Consider the following 23775-nt stretch of genomic DNA (forward strand, 5'->3'; position numbering starts at 1 on the left):
TGGAATTACGTTTACATCCCTGGTTAATCATTTGTTTATTTAATTAAATTGTTTGGCTTATAACATCAGTGATACATAAACACTGAAATAAAATCAAATTTTAATAAATGATAATTAAATACTGTTTTAAAACGATTAACAATTTATCATTTGGAATAACAAAATGGGAAGTAGATAATTTATTTAAGATATCAGACACGATTTATTTCGCGTCTAATTACGTTCTCTAATCTAATTAAATATTATGGTTTAAATGTCAAGGATTTACTGATAAATTGTTAATACATATAACTGGGTCTTTACAAATATCTAAACAAATGAAATGATAAAGTCAAAGTCATATGATTGGACGACTATATTTTTATATTTTATAAAGTGAAATACCAATCTAATCTACATCATTCTATCACAAAATTAAGCAGCCGGACGGACACGTTGAAGAATCCTCACAAAAATGTACCGGTTGAAGAATTTTAAATTTCATTGCATAGATAAGACTTTCCACTATAAAACGTTTGTAACGGAACAACTACGAGTATAAATCCAAGAGACGAGTGAGGCATGAGCAAAATAACAAAATGTAGACATAACTGGGCTCTTTGACAATATCCTGTGTTGCTGGTTTTTTTGTTGGGGGATGGATTTTCATTGAATTTCGCATTTCCTTATTGATATTTGTTTTTATTATTTTCACGATAAAATTGAATTGATGATAGATTCAGTGAGGGAATGTTTGTGAAAACAGTTATTGATAATATGTGTTGAACTCTTCTATTCAAAATTACAGTTCACGGTTCATCGTTATCAACAACAACAACAACAACAACAACAACAATAACAACAAAAACATCACCATTATTATTCCAAATTATATATATCACCAGTAAATGTGATTAGTATTAATAAGCATTATTATTTTAATTTTCATTTCAATTTATTATAAAACAGACAAGGGAAGGCCGAAGGGGAGGAACTTTGGATGTTATCATATGAGGAACCTATCCATTAAGCTTTTGGAACGCGGAACGTCGATGGGTCAATTCAGGTGCCTGTCCGTGCCTGAAATAATGCATGGAAGGGCATCTTAGTTCTTCCTGCACCAGTAAAGCTAAAAAACAGGGATCCTGTGAAACCAACCATATTCTTTTTAAAGGTATTACTTGTGTAAATCTGAAAAGCGAATAAGACTATCTTTCATATATGCCATCGTTTAACCCGCTCAGCTAAAATCAGCAGAATGTAGTGCGGAAATATCAATAGAAACCGCTATCAATGTGCCTTTTCCGTTGAAAAAGTCTTTATGAAACTTTCAATCTTCTCTTTGAAACTATTTATGTATAAATGTCATCTATTAAGTATAAAATTACCCGCATATATTACCTAACCAGGCACAATATATTACTAAATTTGCTGGCCACACATGATAATTTTTGATAAATGAATGCCTGTCATTCCGTAATATTTCAGTAAAATGGCAATTGAGTGCTTTAGTTTTGCTTCAATTATGTTCAAGATATGGATCTTTGGGGTGAATTCAAAATGGCCTCCAGGGTTGTACTGAGATGCCAAGTTTATTGACTGACAGACTAATTGCTATTTAATGCTGCGCATAAAGTAAAGGCGATACAATAAAACAACCAATGAGGTATTATAAAACGTTTTCCACTTCATAATTACAGTTTAGAACAACAGTGTTTGAAACTGATTCATTTCACTGAGAGATATATAAATAAATAAATAATAAAAAAAATGAAATTATAAAAAAATGAATAAAAAATGAAACAAAAATGAAGTAAAATAAAGCAAAAATGTCAAATGAAAAAAAAAAGTTTTGGTATCGTTTGCACTTAGAAAAGCGATAATCGTCACAAATCAGATCAAAGAGAGTTTGAGTCATTGGCTGACATTGCTGTTTTATGTAAATAATCGTCTCTATACTAGACTATTTGTTTTCAAAGAGAAAAAAATCATGTTTTTTTCAAAGAACCTTTTTGAAAATAACCGTTTCTATTGAAATTTCTGCAACACCATTATCATTTTTTTGCTGCGCACAAAACACTGAACCGTTTTATAAGACTCGTATCAAATTGTAACATGAATGCTTATTAGTTGTATGATCATTATCTGACAGAAAATTCAATAGTGAATTTACTGTCATATACCTGTTACATATAACTGGAACAACCCATGAAGATTATTAGTCGAGTTATCATGTCTGTGTTTGTGAATTGATACAGCCGTTACCCCTTTAAAGTGGGGATCCGGGTTTTTTACATGTCCGATATTGAGTGTCTCGGTTGCAAAATATGATTAGAATTGATTAGAATTAGTTCCGCCCATTGTTTTTTCGTTTAGGGCAAAAGCATTCTTTTACTTGGGGACCATACGCCGCTTTTCATGGAATGGCACTACTGTGTCACATTGAAGGTTCCATTATAACCGCCGTATGAACACATCTGCGGATGTTTCTAAATTCAAAATTTCACCATTTTCGTGTTAAATGTTGAATTCTGCTTAAGCCGGTGCTAGGGGGCGTGGACGGTAACTTGCACTTTCCATTACCGTCCATGAACAGGCTCAATCAAACCGAGCCTGCAACATTTTCAATTTTGTTGTGTTGGACTTTCTTTAGGGATTCTGTTTTTCTCTATTTTATTGTCACATCCGTGTTATTTGTGCTGTGTGGCGGCTGTAAAAAGTCTCCCCGAACATTTAATCAACGATGTTATATTTTCGATCCTTGTAGATCGTTCAGCACGACATTATTGTTGTGTATACATGTTATGTGGTACTTTTAGTTTCTTCAGTTTGGCCATTTTCAACTTGGGTGGTTCCAGTATTCCTTGAATACTGAATAATCACCCTTGGAATACACTGCCTGCTTTTTAAAAGTGTCTTCTGTCGTCTTATCTGCGATATGCAGGCTTCATAACCTCAGACCCCCTTTCAAATTTCCATATTATTTAGTTCCGCCCATTGTTATTCGTTTAGGGCAAAAGCATTCTTTTACTTGAGGACCATACGCCGCTTTTCATGGAATGGCACTACTGCGTCACATTGAAGGTTCCATTATAACCGCCGTATAAAAACATCTGCAGATGTTTCTAAATTCAAAATTTCACCATTTTCGTGTTAAATGTTGAATTCTGCTTAAGCCGGTGCGTGGACGGTAACTTGCACTTTCCATTACCGTCCATGAACAGACTCAATCAAACCGAGCCTGCAACATTTTCAATTTTGTTGTGTTGGACTTTCTTTAGGGATTCTGTTTTTCTCTATTTTGATAAAACCTCCGGCCCTTGGGCTACAAAAGCAGCGCGTTACCAATGCACCTCAGATCAATTTACAAAATTACAGAATAGCAAATAATTTGTGTTCAGCAAATTATGTGTTTCATAACTTAAGCTTTTCCGATCGACTATTCATGTGATGATAACCGTTATAATTAACAGATTCTGACTGTAAGATATTTTCTTTTCGAACATAATGTTACCGATATAAAAATTGGTATATTTGATATACATAATGCTGTGCCTTTGTTTATTTCAAAAGTCACTTGCTAGAACTCCTTTAAATCCGTACTAGTATAATTCCATTATGGCTATTTGTAATCAACGATGTGTTCAGAATGAATGCTAAAATGAGAACCCACTTTTGCAGCGCAAAGAGTTGTCGAGTTCTTGAATGTAGCGCGTGAACCGATACTTGATATGTTCACAATTGAACCCCATGTCTTTCTTAGATATGGAGGCGCATACTGAAAAATGAAGGCAATACTCAACTGTATATTGAAAAACAAAGCTAGAAATTCCATGATAACAGAGAGATAGCTTGCTGTTTGATTTTATGAATCGGTCACTTTTGACTACATTAATACTCTTTCTGAATAGTCCATCAAAACTGCCCCAGCCTTAACATATCCTAGAATAAGTAAGAAATATATTACAAATATTTTGAAAAGTCACATGTTAGGTTAAAGAAATAATAGTGTTGAATCACATTCCCCGATAACACAATCGAAAAGAAACTTGCCTGATATGACAGATGTCTTTGATTCGAACCCCATCGTTGTTAAGACATGTTTATCTGTGTGTGTTTTTTACTCTGCAATATAATCTCATGGAAATTGCCAAGTGCTAACATTGTAGACATGGTTACAGAGATAAAAATCTATGGACGGCATTATGGACTTTAAAAGACGACGTTAGTTGGAACTCGATAGTAGCAGAGTTTGATTGATTGTTGTGATTTTAAGTGGCACTGTAAAGACTTAAGCTTTACTGGTGTAGGAGGACCTCGTGAGTCCCTTCGATTATTATTTAGTATTGACTGGACACCTGAATAGAACTACCGACATTCGATAACATAGCTCAAAAGCTTCCTAAAATTACAAATACCAAAGTTGTCATCAGTTAGATACAATATCGATGTTTCGTCTATATTTGTCTGTCCATGAAATAATAGTCTAGACAATGTCCGTTCAACAGGTTCCCAAATCAACCGGTCATATCTAAAAACTATGCTGTTGTTGCCTGATAGACATGCTTTATAGAAGTGATGACAACAAAGTGGTCAGAAAAATCATGTAGGCTGCATCCTTAAACAAAGCGTATTATAATTGTACGCATTTAATATGCATTTTACTGAATTCATGCGTAATTAATGATACTTTTTCTTTTAATAAATTGTTTGTAGCCAAAATCTGACTTTATCTGTGTTTTGACGTGATAACAAATCAGGCGCAATTTGCTTAATATCAGGTACGACAGCATTTATATGTTGATGTCGTGTTATAATCGAAATAATATATCCAAATCGGTCATTTTATCGCTTGATAACTTCACTGTTTGTCGTTCGGATGCGCATTATTATACCCCTCGGGCTACGCCCTCGTGATATAATTCGTCGCATCGTAACTCCAAACAGTGATGTTATTGAACGATAAAATCTCTGTTTGGGATATATTATTTCTTAAATAATACGATACGAATAAGTAAAAAGAAAAGAAATGTGATAAAAATAAAGTGTAGAATATCCTTTTTTCATATCTTGAAATGTTTTAGAAGAAAGAGCCTGAAATAACATTAAGGCATGTAAAATAGAAATAAAATTGAAAAAAAAAATAAAATTACGCATTATTCATTGAATTTTTGCTATAAGATATGTGTGGGAATGTTAAATATGAAGTGCGTATATATACACACATGTATATTGATATGTGCCGAGAAGCCTTGGGAGCTTAACACTGCCACTATAGAAAGATTGTCACTAAAATAACTTATTGAATTTTCCTCCGGAATGTCCCTTACTTTGCACAGTAAGCTCGACTACGCTCTATACTTTTCGCACCATTATCTGAATATAAATACAGGCCCAATGATCGACTGTTCTTTCTTATCCTTTGATAAGTAAACTTGGGAAACTACCTTGGTAAAAATTAAAATCATGCTAATATGCAAGAATTATATTTCTAAAATTACACATTAAAATTAACAAAAGCATGGCATGCGGTGTTAACATTTGTCTGTTAAGAGCAATGCCTATCAATCACACATTTGTTACAAGCATTTAAGATAAAAGGGACATAACTTCTTACATCATTGCTTTTATAAAATGTCATTTTCTTTCAATTGTTCATAATCATGATTATCAACTATTCTAAGTTTTATATTGGCTAATATTTTTTTCATAGTTTTTCCCAATCACATTCTACTTAACAAGCAATTTTGACAAAAACAAAATAATAAAAGACATAACTCTAGAAATTAAGCTTTCTGAAAAATGCCCGATGTCTAACAAATGTGCCTTGTCACTATAAGAAAGTATTCTAAGATTCGTGTTGATGTTTATAAAATGGCCTTCAATAAAATTTTGCATGACAACGACGCCGCCATAAAGACCAAAATAGCTCCACATTTTCTTCGAAACAGACGAGCATATATAAAAAATAGCTAAAACATTCAACATTTGACATATATTTGTTCGAGAGATTAAAAATCATCTATCAAAATGGTATTATGTCCTCAAAGTGTAGATGATGAGTACAGTTAAAAGTTATGCAATAAGTGTTTTCAAAGTTATATTTCTTTTCAAGAATAACCAATAAGCCATGTGACCCACTGAAATGTCTGCTAATTTCCTTCGGAATGTATCGGTTACGTCCACTTAGTCTCCTTGTTATATCGTGGGCAGTTTAAATAATATATTACCCACACATTTGTCGTCAGTAAATAAGATGACCCACATTATAAAAAAATGCAAAAGAATTTATAGAGAAATAATTATAATAAATACAAAAGAAGCCGAAGAAGAAATACAAGGATGTCCACCGCTTTATATGTTAAAACACTAAACAATTTGAAAATAATATGTTATGATGGGGCATCATAGTTGGTATTCTTGAACTTTTTTTGCAATAAAAAACAGTTTAAAGTAAGCGAACATATGGCTCTTGATAAAAATCACAAGGCCTTAATTGTAGAGTAATAGAACACAAATTTCTCAATAAAGTCTGAAACGGAGCCCAAATCTGGAAAACTAAAAGTTTATAACGTGCAATAGGTTTTCCTTTATCCCCCCTTCCCCAGGTCTCCTGTCCCCTTCCCCTATGCCCTCTGCCTTTGTGGACCTGTTTTTCAATCATTTATATGTTTCTTTGACTTCCTTATCAGGTACAAATGATTTCCAATTATTCAATCATTTATTTGTTTTCTTTGAATTCCTTGTGCCCTGCCCTGATTTTGTTTGGGGTCCGCCTCGGCTCCTTGCCACTGGTTCTTGTTGCTGGGTCATGTGGGGTTGCGTTCATTGAACGCCGCCTTTCCTTGTTGATCTTCTTTATCATATTTTTTGACATAAGCAACATATTTTTTATTGACAGAGTTAGAAACATTGATTATCACAACTGCAAGGACAACAAGGACTCATTATGCTAAACAATTTTACAAAGTGACTGCATAACAAGAGTTATGTGCCTGACGACTTTTCTTACAAATAACTCTTACTGCTGATATCTGACCTATAAGTGTTTTTTTCTATACCTTTGAGATATGGGTCAGTTTGTGCATGACACACCGCTTTGTCATTTTCATGGCGTGGAATAAAAGAAAGAAAAAAACTTGATGCATTTAAAACTTGAGGGGCTGGATATATGACTGTGCAGTTTTGGAAAACTCACCCTACGATATAGGCTGGTAGTCGTGACCGAGGATACTTCCTTTTATAAATACTTAATATAAGAATTTTTAATTACTTTGTGGGACCTTGATCTAGATCTTAGGAAACCTAAACTTGATGATTTGTGCATATTTTCTCATTATCATTAATACTTCTCTGCTAAATATATTTAATTTCCTTCTATCGATTTAAACCATGGTGTACATACACGTTTGATATTGACCCATAATGAGAAAGTATGACCTAGACCTGAAGTCGAAGAAACCGATGCCGCAGCTCTGCAGCCCATTTCATTACATTAAATACTTTTGTCAAAAGGTTTAATTTTCTCCCTTCGGCAAAAAAAAATTAGACAACAGACAGAGAATTAAGCTAAAAGGCGACAACACATAACAAGAAGTTACTAATGACAATGAAACTCGCATACGTTGGGGTCAAGCTACTCTAAGTCATCGACCGGTATTATACCATTTATATAAAATGTAACAAATGAAACACAAATGTTATCATTCGGTGTATAAATTTCCTGCAGCTTTAAATGTCTATCACTAGTGGTAGGTATCTTTAAATCAGATTTTCAAAATCATTACTTATCAGGCCAACTCTATGATCCCTTTACGTAACCGACTGAACACGATAAATAAACATCTCTGTAAAATTGCTCGAACGACATTTCATTACATACATTCAGTGCGGGATTTTAAAGTAGTCTATCATTATTTCCATTATTTATTTCCTTTGTTTCCATTTTGCAAAAAATATTGTCCTTATATAGAAAGATAATCAATATTTTACTGTAGGAAGGAATAATGTCAGTTTTTAATCCACAAGTATAAAGGATTTCAATATTTAATTGTGTTGAACATCAAAAAAACAGTTTAAAAACGTTTGTATTTTAGATATTCGTATACACAATCTAGTTGATCAAGCTTCTTTTCGGTTTCATCTTTACGGCTCTATGAAATAGGTTACACTATAAATCTAAAACAAGACAACATATAAAACAAGAACCGGTTGAACCGTGTGATGCTCCCCGAATCGGTTTTGGACACAGAAAAGAATACCTCTTGTTATGTCCCGGACAAAGTTCAAAGTGCAATAATTCCAAACTTAGGAAAGACAGAGCTACTGTTCTTTGCACAGCTTATCTACCCAATGATATATATCTACCTACAAAGTTTCTTGTTCATATCTCTTTAATTGTCAGAGTTATGCCGCGGACACAGTACAAAATGTCAATGTGAACAAAGGACACTCACTCCAAAATTAGATAATTTAGAGTTACGATTCTTGTGCACTACACATCTACCAAATGAGATCTATCTAACTACAAAGTTTCTTGTTTATACCCATTATACTTTCAGACCTGTGTTCAAAATGTAAAAATGGACAAAGGGCGTTAACTCCAAAATTATGCAAGGCAGAGTTATGGTTCTTTTGCACTGCATATCTACCTTTACCTCTTGTTGTTACAGAGTTATGTCCCGGACAAGAAAAGCGGAAGGCGCGCGAACGGACAAAGCGGAGACTATATGCTAACCCTTCGGGGGGTGGGGACAAAAAAATAAATACGTTTGAAGTAAAAAGATTGAATATATATTAAAGGCCACGTGAATGAGACATTTAAACAACAGAAGACTTAAAAAAGGTTACCCAAAGTTAAGGCATAATAAAGCATAAGTTTCACAATCTGTATAACATGATATAGAGAAGTTATATTTTGTTATCACCAAAATCTGAGCGTTCATATCGGGAATTTGGCCTTTTGCTTCTATTATTTTATTCAAAATAAGAAATAGCTAAACTAGAAATTTAACCAATGACAATATTTTGAAGTGCATGGAAATCCAAGACTCTGTTGAATAGAGAATCTTAAAAAAACTCCTCAACCTTAAGATGTATTTAATGGTAGCCATAGGTAGTTCTGATTTATGATATTCATTCATTTATTCATTCACTTTTAACATCTAAAACGGGAAAGCATACACTTCTACTTTAAAGCTTACAAGCGTCTACCTAATATTATCATTATCCATCTCGTAGACCTGCTTGGGTTATTTTAAAGAAAGGGGCAAAATAAAGCTTAATAAAAGCTGCTTTAGACATTTTATTGAAAATATAAAGAAGTTTTCAAATAAGGTGTCGCTTATAGGACAAAATGTTAAGCAAATACTACGATGATTCAAATTTTTTTGTTAAGAAAATGCTCGAATGTCCTGTCCTTTTTATTGTCCTGCTGGACTCTCGCGGATGGTCTTGTGTTGGGGGATGCGCTCATTGAATGCCGTCCTTCTTTGTTGATCTTGTTTTTCATATTGGAATATCGAATCAAAGAAGCTGAAATATTGTAAACTGCAAGTACCTTAATTTCTTCTCCCTTTCTCATATCACAATGGAAGTATATGATTTCCTCAGGGCCATCTGAATTCATATTTTTCCAACTTAATCTTTAATATACTAAACATTAATGTTAATCAACATGTGTTGATGATACAGGGATGCACGGGCCAAACTAAGTTATAAGTATGCTACATACTAAAGATTTGGAGAGAAAGTTTGCGTCATGCACGCCGATAACTGTGGTTGTGAGTATTTTACCGTATATGTGTTTTCAGTTAAATATTAGTATAGCATTGACCATTCCGATGCGACACTTTACAATGCATCGTTTTAGTTCAAATTGTGAATATATTTTTATTACAGCGCAGAATAAAACTCGCTTTATGTTAGCGTATCTGGCATGGCGGATTCATATGGGGATCCATGATTAGATAACACTCCTGAAATGAATTCGTGGTCACACAAATTAATTTATGTTTTTATTCATATTATATTTTATTCTCGTATAATGCAGATTCATATATTTTAGTTTATGACAATCCGCTAAATTAATTTGTGGATTTTTGGTCTGCACAAAACGAGCATTTGCTACTTTTGTACGTGTTCAAACACGTACGTGCGTGCATACCAGCGGGCGTTTTTTATACATGTCATAGAACATCGTACAAGAAGAGAATCTGGCCATAGGATTAAAACTAAAACACTGGCGAATAAAGCGATTATTCTAGAACAAATCTACTTGCAATTATTATGTTCCTATAGAAATATAGAAATCATTAAACGTGAACTATAAATAAGCAGTTTTCGATATAGTTTTTATTCGATTTCAGGTGTCTTGTGGATGGAGAATTTGGGCATATCAAGAAGCTGTATAGACGCAAGGATTGCGACAGTATTTCGCAGGTGGCATCTGTCGTAAGAAAGTCTGCTTCAAGCAATTCCCTCGTGCTCTTCCGCGAGTACCATGGATATCAGAATTGGCTGGATATTCTATACAAATATTTTAATTTCTTAAATTTACACCCTATTTTGTACAATAAAAAACTAAAAAATTAAACACAGAGCTAAATTCTGCTTCGGCAGAAACGTTGTCATATTACTGGTTAGTGTATTAAATATTGCTTGTTATGGTTAAATATCAAGTAATTTACGATTGACTTATTATTAACAATGTCAAAATATATTACAGGTATGACTGGAAGACATTTCTGCCGTGTTTCCTTTTACCATTACGGGGTTAAAGCGGTATCACTCTTTCCGTATAACGAAGGATGGTACGATGCTCGTATATACGCGAGAGAGCGCTCAACTGACGTAGAGCAGCGGGTCACATTTCTGAAGAGGAATACTACAGTACCAGACGACATTCTACCTGCAGATTTGCTACCTAGTGGACTATCTGTTAAAAATGTACGACCTTTTGTACGTCAGGCGTACCGTGATGTGGCGTGCCCACAACTACGGGAAGAATGACATTCATTTTACGATTCATATGTACAAATGTATCTATCTTTGACTGTATCAATAAACTAGATATTTGTTTGATATAAGAATGATCTAATTATTTATTATTTCGTTAATTATAAATTAAACAATATACTGGGTACATTATTGCCGATCATTTTTTTGTGATTTCTTCCCCGTTAACTTTTTATATTCATGATTTTTAAGTTTGCAACTTCATAGGACAGAAACGTAAATTCACTTGAGCTTAGTGTCTTTATTTGTTCTTACAAAATCCATTCTTAAAACAATAGCAGTTCAGATATAAACCACGACGTTCTTTAAAGCGTTTAACGTTGATAGAAACGTCGTCGACGTCAGAACAACACTTTGGTACATGTACATAAAAAGATATATCTTGGACATTTTTCAAAATCATTTAGTCAATAAAAAGTAAAATCATCTGCAATAATTGATTTATATATAAATTATGATACAAAAAAATGATGAAAATTGTCCGAAGGGTCATTTTTTCATGGCGTCGCTCAATTGGATATAAGTGTAGACATACTGTACCATTGAGATAAACAAGCCCTCTAAACATAATTATTAAGAAAATCAAAATGAATAAAAAACCAACTTTGAACGACACAATTAGCTATGTATTGAACCTGACATCACAATAAGCTATGTTGATAAACCAGACGACAAATAAGCTATGTTGAAAAACTTGACAACACAAATTGCTATCCTGATTAGCATAACAAAATAATTAGCTTTGTCGATAATCCTTTTATCACAATTAGCTATGCTATAAACAAAAAACGATTACATTTAGATATATGTTGATAAACTTAGCATCACAATAAGCTGTGTTTATAAATTGGCATCTCAAGTAGTTCTGTTGATAAACCTCACAACAAAATTAGCTTTCTTAATATGTATGACAAAACAATATATGAAAATAACCTGACATCAGAATTAGCTATATAAATATGACAACAAAATTAGGAATGATTATAAATATGATAACACAAATAGCTATGTTGATAAACATTACGACACAATTAGCTGTGTTCATATACCTGACATCATAATAAGCCCTGTTGACAAACTTGACAAACAATTAGCCATGTTATAAATAGGACGACAAAATTAGCTATTTTGATAAACATGACAACATAATTAGCTATATTGATAAACCTGACATAAAATATTCGGTATGTTGATTATATGAAATCACAATAAACATAACGTCCAATTACCTATCTAATAAACCGGACGAGCTATAAGCGATTATTATAAAACAACATGATAACAAAAATAGATTTGTTTACAAAAAATACACTTTTAGAATATCTTCATTTGTAAACGTTTCAATTCTTATTTTCAAAATTAAGAAAACATTGTTTGTTTAGACATGCGCTTGAAAGTATAAATGACTTAATTTTTGTATACAATTTTGCATTGTTGTGAAAAATAATTTTCTATTTCACGGGCAATAAACGCAAGGTATCTTAAATGATAGGAATACAAATTGCTTCCCTTGTGTACTCGTTTTTAAACTTCCGCGTTCCAAAGTTCATATTTAGACAAACGAATAGAAAGGTGAGATCTTTAATAGATTTTTGTATTTATATTACAAAATATATGTTTGGTTAATCAGAAAAGTTTGCTACTTTATTGAGAAACATTAGTTATTGTAACACTTAAGGTTTATAGGATAAGTTTGATAAAATAATACCTTTCACATGAAAATTTATGTAAAGTTTCTATGCGACAACGCCTATTGAGTATACGACATGTTTGGGCTCATTCTTTTGAAACAAAATATTGATTACTCTTTCATCAACTAAAGTAAATTGATGTATTTAATTTGATGAATTAAGTATTTGTGCTTTTACATTAAGTTAAGGGTATTCAAACCGGGTTTCAATATCGCAATTTTGTTCCATATATTAAACACATATGTTCAATGCTGGATGTACATTTACACTGTAGCTTTATCTTGGCATTTTTTAAATATTAGTATGTTTTTGTAAGAAGGATTGACAGTTATGAATTCTTGTCGTTTAGGAAAATGGAAGTGCCAGGAAATATAGCTTTGCCATCAAAGACAAACCAAAACTTATATTGTATCCCATGTGAAAGAGATGGGTTAAAGGAGCCAGCCCATGGATTTTGTCAAGACTGCCAGGAACATTTGTGTAAAGTTTGTTTTCAACATCATAGAAGGTCAAGACCATCTATGAACCATGTGCTGTTTGATAGAGACGCTATGCCAACACAACAAACGACCATTGACGTAAATGAAGACGTCATTACTGACAACTGTACCAAACATAGGGATAAATCACTGGAGTTCTATTGTAACAGTCACGAAACTGTAGCATGCTATGTCTGTGTTACGCTTGAACATAAACAATGTAAAGTTGACTATATTCCTGATGTTTCAGGTAACGTATCTGGTGATTTAATAGATTTGAACAAAAAGATGGAAGTGCTAGCCATGAAATGTGAAAATAATATAATGAATGCTTCAGCTGCTACAAAACAACTAGAACAAAGTCACGGAAAAGTTGTTGAAGACATACGACTCTTGAGAAAGGAAATAAACGATCGTTTCGATCAGATGGAATCGATTATGCTAAAAGAAGCTGAAGCTGTTGTTAATACAGCAAACCAGAAACTCGATAATATCAAGGTTGCTTGCGAAAAAATAGCCGAGGAAGTGAAACGTTCACAGTCATTTCTAAATGGCCTGAAGGAAGTTAACAAGCATAATACGCTTTTCATTGAATTGAAAAATGTCAGACCTCGTTTAATGACACTGGAAAGTGAAGAAAAACAAATTGTCAAGGATAATATGACATATGACGACATTCTATTTGACGGGAACCAAAAGCTATTTGATCAACTGGAATGTGAGAAAAACTTTGGAATAATTTCAACATACAGAAAACCATCTCCAGATACTGAAATATGTGTGAATTATGAAAGATCGCTCAACGTGAAATTTTCTTCTGATAAAGTACAAAGTGATGTCTTTGGGATGGTAATGGTTTCTGCAACACAAATGATCATTGCTGATAATGCCAATAAGACAATAAAAACTATAGATGTAGACACAGGAAAGTTGGTTTCAGAGAAAACCCTGTCTTCAGGACCACGCGATATTATAAAACTTCCACAAAATAAACTTGCTGTTGCATTACGTGATGAAAAGTGTATCCAGATCATTTCTTATACTGATACAAGTTTGTCTTTAGGTCGTCGTATAGATGTCGGAGATAAGTGTAATTGTGTAGCTTATTGTCAGGACAAGCTAGTAGTAGGCTGTAATTGCAATCCAGGAAAGCTGGTTATTCTGGGTTTAGACGGAAATATCGCACATGTGTTTAATACTCCTGGTTTATTTGATGGTCCTGGACAGATTTCTATCAGTAGTGATGGGAAGTTTGTGTATTTATCTGATTACTACTACTGGAAAGGTCATGGCAAGTGCCTGAAGATAGACTGGCAAGGTAATGTTGTACAAAGATTTGAGGATCAAGGATATGTATGTCCAAAAGGAATTCAAGAGTTGGATGATGGTACGTTGTTAGTTTGCTTCTACTCCAGTCACAAAATAGTCAGATTGTCTGGCAGCTTCAAGAAACGTGAGATCACAGGATTAGAGAATATAAACATTTATTATCCAAAAACCGTAACATATCTTGAAAGAAATCGCAAATTATATGTAAGTTGTTCTTCTCAGCAGGAGCGTGGTTCAAATGATACAATAAAAGTATTTAATGTGAGATCGATTGATGGTACGTTTTGAATGTGAAAATATGCTGCAACGTAAAATGTTAAATGTAATAGACACATTATATTGCAGTGGACATACTAAATTCAAACACAACTGTTGTTATGGATATTCAGATTAATATTTCATTGTACAGAAAAAGTATACTAAAAATAGAAAGCTTATTTACTTGTCCGATGAATATCTCCGTGTTGAATTTAATTTAATTTAATGTGTCTGCTCTGAAGATGTGTTAGCCCTTTATTTTATTTGTTTTGTTTTTTTCATTTTTCAAAAAGCAATTGAAGAAGAAATGGCAATTGGCCAATGAGAAACCTTTTGGATACCATTAAACACCAAAATTAAAAAGGTTTTTGAGAAATTAAAGCAAAAGCATTTCTGAGGCATAATGGGCCTTTAAATATATAATGAACAAATCTTGTGTACATGACCAAAAGGAAAAAGAATATATCAATACATGTGGGCAGATAAGTGTTTGATTAAATGATTCACGTTGACTTTATCAGTGGTTTTGAAAAGAATTTTACTATTTACATGTCACATTGCAACACTTGATAGTAGGAACAAAAGTAAATTTTTTTTAATACAATTAAAATGTTCGATGAGTGACAAGTGAGTTTGTGGATCAAGGTCGTATTTCAGCATAACAAATCATTGACAATGTGTAGGTGTCCCTTATGTCCAACTACAAAATATCCCTGACAGTACTAGGCTTATTTTGAGTTTATCCCGAGCATCAACTTCATGTATTTAATGAAAGAAGAATTGCAAAGTCTAACGTGTACAGTGTTTTAAATAATTCAAGTTATTAACTATTAGAAAAAACAAACCATATCAGGTGTCTCTATTGTAATAAAGTTTGGTTTTATTTCCTGTTTAGCAAGTTTTTCTTTGTTATGTTTCTTTTGTTTCATCATTACTTAACATGAGATATAATCCAGGAAATATCTTTTAAATTATCTATACGACTTTAATACATACAACAGCCTTAATGTTTTAGTGTTACGAAAAGTTATCGAATTCATAGCTTAATTGTAATATTGCACGATTAAGTCCCTTTAAATCTTTTTAATGCGTATTATGTCAATGTTGAAGACAATAATATTGTCTTTAACAGTTTTTCTTCCCAACTTCACTCTTTCAATTTCCATTCGAAATTTTTAATTTATTTCATTACGAATTAAAAAACCTCAAGCTCATTTAAGCATTTTAGTATAAAAAGGCTCGACAACTCGTTATCTAAAGCCGTTGAAAATAAAAGAATTTGGTCATAATGTGTCTTTTATGGCTATACATTGTTCTCGTTGTTTAGTTGTCTATGTTTTAAATATGTATAGATGAGACTACGTATAATAAAGAATATGTAATTGTTTGCAGAAGTATGCAATTTATTTCTATTTCTATACTTTATAGAAATACAGTAAAAACAAATTTCAGTAGTAATATTTTGTAAATACATGTATTCTTTTTATTGTCAAGTAAACGAAGGGTTTGGTTTGTGACGATAAATAATGGCAATGATTCGCTGCAAAGATCTGTTTCTTAGAGCCCAAACTATTCTACACAATTTGAAATGAATATATTAAGATGATATGAATGTTACTAAGTTAGAATATAAAAGAGCAATATCTCCAAAATTAGGCAAGGCAGAGCTATAAGCACTGCACTTCTACCCAATGAGATATACCTACACATTTTTATGTTGATATTTTTTTTAGATTCATAGTTATGTCCCGGAGAAAGTTTAAAGTGTCAAAATGAACAAAGGATAATAACTAAAAAATAAGGCTAGGAAAAGTAATGTTTTGCACTGCACTACCCAATGAGATGTATCTATCTACAAAGTTTCATGTTGATCTCTCTACAGTTTTAGAGTTATGTCCTGGACAAAGTTCATAGTATAAACATGAACATAGGGCAATAATTCCAAAATTAAGCAAGGCAGCGTTACGGTTTTTATGCACTGCATATCTACTCAAACAGATCAATCTACCTTTAATGTTTCTTGTTCATTTCTATTATACTTTCAGAACTTTGTCCTGGACAATGTTCAAAGTGTAAAAATGAACAAAAGGCAATTTCTCCAAAATTAGGCAAGACAGAGTTATGGTTCTTTCGCCCTAAACTTCTTCCTCCCAATGAGATCTATCTACCTACAAAGTTTTATGTTGATATCTCTGATAGTTTCAGACTTATGTCCCAGACAAAGTTTAAAGTGTAAAAACGAACAAAGGACAATAACTCCAAAATTAGGCAAGGAGTTATGGTTGTTTTTCACTGCACTTTTACCCAATGAGATCTATCTTCATACAAAATTTCATGTTGATATCTCTTAAAGTTCCAGATTTATGTCCCGAACAAAGTTCAAAGCAATTAAATGAACAAGGGCAATAACTCCAAAAATAGGCAAGACAGAGTTATGATTCTTTTGCACTGCACATCTACCTATACCTCTTGTTGTTACAGTGTTATGTCCCGGACAAGAAAAGCGGACGGACGGACAAAACGGCGACTATATGCTCAACCATCAGGGGGGGGTGAAAAATAAAAATCAATCCGTTTGAACTAAAAACGTGACGACTTTTAAATTAAATATATATAAAAGGCAAAGTGAATAAGACATTTAACATTTAAATAACAGAAGACTTAAAAAAGTTACCCAAATTAAGCGTGATAAAGCATAACTATGTTTTAAAATTTACATTCTGTATAACATAATATAGGGAAATTATATTTTGTTATCACCAGAATCTGAGCGTTCATGTCGGGAATTTGACCTTTTCTTCTTTTATTTTATTCAAAATAAGAAATAACTAATGCTTGCAAGCGTGCACCTCATATAACCCCTATCCATATTCTCGTAGACCTGCGTGGGTTTTTTAAAAGGAGGCGACATTATAAAGAATGTACGGCTTAATAAAATGTGCTTTAGACATTTTATTGAAAATATACAGACGTTTTCAAATAAGGTGTCGCTTATTGGACAAAATGTTAAGCAAATACTACGACGATTCAATAATTTTTGTCAGGAAAATGCTCGTGTGTCCTGTCCTTTTTGGTGTCCTGCTTGGCTCCTTGCGGATGGCATTTTTGATCTTTCATAATTCAAAATTGTACCAGTTCATGTTAAAAGTTGAATCCTTCTTAAGCTGGTGCAAGGGGCGTGGAGAGTAGTTTGCTATTGACAGTACCGTCCATGAACAGGCTAAATCAAACTACAACATTTTCAATTTTGCTGTGTTGGGCTTTCCTTAGGGATTCTCATTTTCTCTGTTTTATCGCCACATCAGCGTTGTTTGTGCCGTGAGGAGGCTGTAAAAAGTCGCCCCGTACATTCAATCAGAAATGTTATATTTCCAAGCCTTTAATATTGTTCAGCACGACATTATTGTTGTGCTTGTTGTAATTTAGTTATTTCTATTCGGCTTTTTTCTTGTTAGGTGGTTCCAGTATTCCTCACTTGAATACTGTTGATTCACCCTTAAGATATGTGGCCTGCTTTTTAAATTTGTCTTTTGACGTCTTATCTGTGATATGCAGGCTTCATTACCTCTGATCCCCTTTCAAAATTTCATTTTATTTAGTTCCACCCATTGTTTTCTCGTTAAGGGCACACGTATTTTTTTTACTTGGGGACCATATGCCGCTTTTCATGGAATGGCACTTACGTGTCACATTGAAGGTTCCATGAAAACCGCCATATGAACACATCTGCGGATGTTTCAAAAAAATAAAAATTGCACCAGTTCATGTTTAATGTTGAATTCTGCTTAAGCCGGTGCTAGGGGTCGTGGACGGTAGTTTGCACTTAACAGTTCCGTCCATGAACAGGCTCTATCAAACCGAGCCTGCAACATTTTCAATTTTGTCGTGTTGGGCTTTCTTTAAGGATTCTTTTTTTCTCTATTTTGTGTAGTTTATTAATTTAGAACGTGTTTAAATATGATTTTGTCATTATTCGACATTTTAGATATGATATGCGTATATAAAACTTTATGTTAACTTTAAATTCAATAACAACAGATATCATAAGATTCTTAAACGTGTTTAATATTGATTTCTTTGTGAAATGAGGCGATTGAATTGTATTATGAAATATATCAATATATGACGAACAATTTTCCATTGGATATTGCAATTGGTTGCTGATGTCATTTGTATACAAATTTTGTAAACATGAACAAACCTCAGACTTTTCTGTCAGCTTGTTATTTGCGTGATCAGCTTTGCAAATGTAGCAAATAAAGAACTTTAATGTTATCAATATCATAGTGTTGACTAAAGTGTCATAAAATAGATTGATTAAACCAATGAAAATAGCATGTGGTTGTAGCCGTAACCTTCCTTTCATACTATTTTAGCCACAGTCTCATTAAATATTTTCTTCTTTTTAAAAAATGGAAGACATTAAGCTGGAGACTGTTTTATCAACCGTACGTTAGTTTTTGTCGCAGACATGTCGCACACCAGTAAGAACCGTTTTATAAACCTTTATTCATAGTCTACGACCTTGTGAGAAATGTCGCAGCTCTGCGACAGGGGTCTTAGCTCTGCGACAGAGTTTGGGCTGTCGTACGATGTTTATGTGACGTCAAGTTTGTCAATCGCTGTTTACATGTATAAATGCTCAGCACATTATTAAAAAAACATTTCCAGAATTTTTTTTAGACAAATCATTATATTTTTACTAGATTTTATATAAATTTAGATATTTTTTTAGGAACACCCATATGATATAAAGTAAAAGACATCGGAAGGTTACCGTGGTCACGAGAAAAATAAAATAAAAAACAATCCAAAAAATATCAACCAAATTAGGCGACACTAAGTAGAAGTCATCGTGGATGAAAAGCAATATGCAGTATAGATATATCAATACGTAAGGCTGCACAAATTGCATGGTGTATATATTTTGCATTTCATTTTTTTTTAAATAATCTAGTATCTGCACTGTAACTACGTTATTTACAAATCCGGGGTTTGGGGATTATTAAGTATACTAATACCACTTGAGATATATTTATATACATCTATGGAAAAAATCGGCTTTCCGAAAAAAAAACCCAAAAACACTACGTTCTAAAGTGAAATATTTTACGTAAATTACAAGTTGGGACAGAATAAAGAACAACCTGTTACTTTTCAATAAAAAAGTAGTGCGTTCCTTACCATATAACTTTACAAAAATATGTCAAAACATCAATTTATCATTTCAAAACATTATAAATACTAAATCTATAAGATTCATTATATTATATATATATATAAATTTCTTTCAAACAACGAGAAAGAACAGTTAACTAGAAATTGCTTGTTTTGAACTTATGTGCACTGTATACCTCGGAAATTACTATCAAAAATTATTATACATGTACCCAAATGTTCTCGAAAACAATAATTCCGAGTTTTTCTTAGTTTTACGTGTACTGTGCAGATTCTAACGTTAGAATCGGTTGAGTAAAAAAAAGGTAAAAAACAACTGAATTGGGCAAAAAATGCGCCACACGTTACATTCGGTGCCCTTTAAGTAATTTATATGTTCAAACAGACAAGTAAGTATTGGTTTTATAATGACAGCCTTCTTTTATTTTGCAGTACTTTAATAATTTTGGCGTTTCTTAAAAATGCAGCTATAATTGTTTCTATCGCGCAAGACAAGCTTTTCATAAAGCCCGCTTTTATTTGTTTAAAGCTTTTTAATTTTTTATATTAATTTATTTCCATTACTTATTGATCGATCATTAACCTGAACTATCGTTTGCTTCTGTTATTTTTTTGGCAATTTAGTTTGCTGATAATGATTTAGTAATTTGTATGAAAGTCAAATACTACTTTGTTTACAATTTGCTACTTTGATAACAATTAAATTAATTTGACATTCATCACTACTTTCTTCAGGTGATAAGCACCTGACTTTCTCTAATTATATGAACGTTATAAAACCAATGTTTGCTATTTTAACAGAAGAAGAGAATATTCCTTTATAAGGTAATTTGCCTTTACCGTTCAGTAAAAAACAGGTAAGGGGGAAGGATAGCATGAAAGAGATGGACCGAGTTCAAAAATGTAGCTGTTTTTCTCACAAAAAGTGTTCCTTGAATGACATTAAAAAGTATCTATACGTATCATAATAATTATGTAAATTTCAGAATAGTCTTCCAACAGTCTACATAAAGTATTTTTTAAAATTTATTTTGCCATTTCATGTTTTTATGCTTTCTGCTGTCACTTCTGATAGCTGTGGCATCAAAGCGCACACTAACTAGATTGTGTCTCGCCGAAGAAACACGACGTCAGCGATATGTTTCATTAAACGGTCGTACGACGTTGTCAAGGACATACGTCACCGACAATAAAATGTCGTAGACTACACGTTGCAATTGTGTAAGCATACTACGACATTATAATTGTTGTCTTTTCAGAAAATCAAACTTAATACAAACCATATCAAGGATTGAAGCAATGTATAAAAACAAGTATTCATAACCTATATTGAGCTGTTGGAATATTTGATTATATAAAGCATAATTGAATCCAGTTATCTTGCCATTTTTCCACTTAGTCTCTTTCCATACTTTGATATATTTAAGTCTGATTTGTTTTGCTGTTGCGAGGGTACACCATCATGTGTAAAGACTTGACAATGATTTGTACTTTTTTATTTTATATCTCTTTCTATGTATTAATAAAAACAAAGCTTTAATACGTATGTGTGTCGCTTAGATTAAGGGAGTTTAACGTCATTATGTACATGACAGACACAGAGAGTTGTTTCCCTTGTATACCAGAATATTCAATCTTACGCGTTCCAAAGTTCTTGAAAGAAAGGTAAGACATTTTTTATTTTGTTTCCTTCAAATTGTAAATAATATTTCTATGAACTTATGAACGTTTGCTAAACGTTATCATCATTATTCTCTATTTAGATTTAATAGTCCTACTTTCATGTAAATACAAATATAACAATACTAAAAAGTTAAATCATCTGAAATTTTGTTCTATTTTGGTACAAAAGAGTATTATTTATTCAAATAGAAATAGGACACTATCTAAAGAATTCATCGAATTATACCTGTAAACCAAGTTACAATAAAAAGTCGCGTAGATCATATTGGTTTAACAATCAATCGATATGTTGAATAAGAAGCACATTAGATATAAGCGGTTGTTGCGCAAACAAAATTGTTTAAAATCGCTCGCCTTTTAATTCAGTAGACAATGGTTACCCGTGATTTTTCCTATACTTTGATCATATCAAGTTCGTCATGAAAGAGACAAATAAATTGTAGAATGGATATAGTATATAGAAAGAGGGCAAATTCCGGCGGTATAAACTCTCAAATTGGATATTCGAAAAAGTAATGATTTTGCTTTCATAAAACCCCATTGGATCACTCACATCTGGACTTAAATATTCGAGTTATAATTATTAGGATGTTTCTTAATTACGTAAACCCATGTGAAACATTGAACGATTAAACATATAAATAACAATGTGGCTGTAACTGTCATTTCAACTTTATACTATGTTAGTTAGGAAAAACATATCAATTCTGAGTGCATTGTTGTAGAATAATGCACGGTTTGAGTTCAAATGCGTAGTAATATAATCAGGAAAGCCGATAGGCCTGAGTGATTAATTACAAAGCATTTGAACGAAAAACGTTCATTATTACGAGGGTTGTTCAAAAAGTAATAGGACTAAGAGTCTTATGTCTCCATATTCCATTAGATTTTAAATATTTTCATATCCACGGCAATAGTTAATTGTTTTCTACAACTTCAGCATAAGTTTATTGAATTATTGCACTAAACGTGCGTTCCCTGTGATATTAAATAACCATGGTAACACGCACCCGGCGCAGCGCATCAAAAATATTTTGACGCTTATTTGTACTTTCAGTTTATTCATAATATGTTGTCTGTTTCCCCTAATTTTTCACCAACACATTTTATCGTATTAAAGTGTCATGTAATCCAAAATTGACGTAATTCAGACAAGAAATCGCTAAACTATAACGTTTTGAAAAGCAGTGATATTAGCCTTAAATGTAGAAAAATGACGTTCGTTGAAAAACTTAAAATGTGTACGATCATTAAATTTTGCCAACAGATAGGCCCTACTCCTTCAGCTTCGTATGAAAAGATTAAATTTTTACAGAACAATAACTAGGACACTCGTTTTCGGCTGGGGAAAGCAGTTCAAAGACGCTGAATATGAGATCACAGACACGAAAGGGCCAGGGAGAAAGCGGAAAATTGACCGACGTTAGAGACGTTAATTGCAATAGCGCTACAAAAGTATCGGCGATATACAGTCCGCGAACTGTCCGGCATGTTTGATGTTTGCATCGGGTCTACTGTTTCAGTTCTAAGAAAATTATTGAATAGGGGAAATTTGTTTTAAACACTATTTCATTTTATTAGATATATATATATATATATATATATATATATATATATATATATATATATATATATATATATATATATATATATATATGTGTGTGTTATCATTGAATAAATTTGATGATACGCGGTAATTATTGGTATCAATTTTCCTCGATTTTGTTTAATAAATGATAGCCTATGCTCAGAAGAAGAGAATATTTTCAATTAATAAGCATTTTTAATTTACTGTACATACTCATATTGTTTTAAGAATGTAAGATGGCATGTGTAAATAAATAATATAATTCACTTTGTCATTTACATTTTTTGTCCATGCCCGTTTAGCTTCCAGAATACTCAAAATCACGAGATAAAACCGAAAGTTGCCGGCCACCGGGCATGTTTCGAATAAAGAAATGAAAATGTGATTGCTTTTTTTCGCTACATCTCCACAGATGAGTTCTGGTTATAGTTACATGATTCAAGCACCTAGAACATTGTGGAGAATAAATTCAGAAAGAATGACGCTGTTTACATTTTGAATTTATTTTACGACGTCATGAACGTCATTTATTCAACTATTAGCGTGCGCCGGGTCGCGTACCCCTTGTCATTTG

General features: G+C 32.7%; 2 protein-coding genes across 2 annotated transcripts in view; both read left to right on the forward strand.

The window, feature by feature from the left end:
- LOC132755616 (E3 ubiquitin-protein ligase TRIM45-like) overlaps nt 1–23775 on the forward strand; it is a 42202-nt gene that overhangs the window by 3690 nt on the left and 14737 nt on the right. The window lies entirely within an intron of this gene.
- On the forward strand, nt 13040–14782 carry LOC132755622 (uncharacterized). The gene has a single exon (XM_060746517.1). It carries the CDS (start codon nt 13040–13042, stop codon nt 14780–14782), a length of 1743 nt encoding a protein of 580 aa, XP_060602500.1.

This window comes from Ruditapes philippinarum, unplaced genomic scaffold, assembly GCF_026571515.1.
Source record: "Ruditapes philippinarum isolate M1 unplaced genomic scaffold, ASM2657151v2 ctg1836_1_1_1_1, whole genome shotgun sequence".
Classification (NCBI taxonomy): Eukaryota; Metazoa; Mollusca; class Bivalvia; order Venerida; family Veneridae; genus Ruditapes; species Ruditapes philippinarum.

Excerpts from the sequence above, each read along its gene's own strand:
- LOC132755622 (XM_060746517.1), top strand. The coding sequence starts at position 13,040 with ATGGAAGTGCCAGGAAATATAGCTTTGCCATCAAAGACAAACCAAAAC.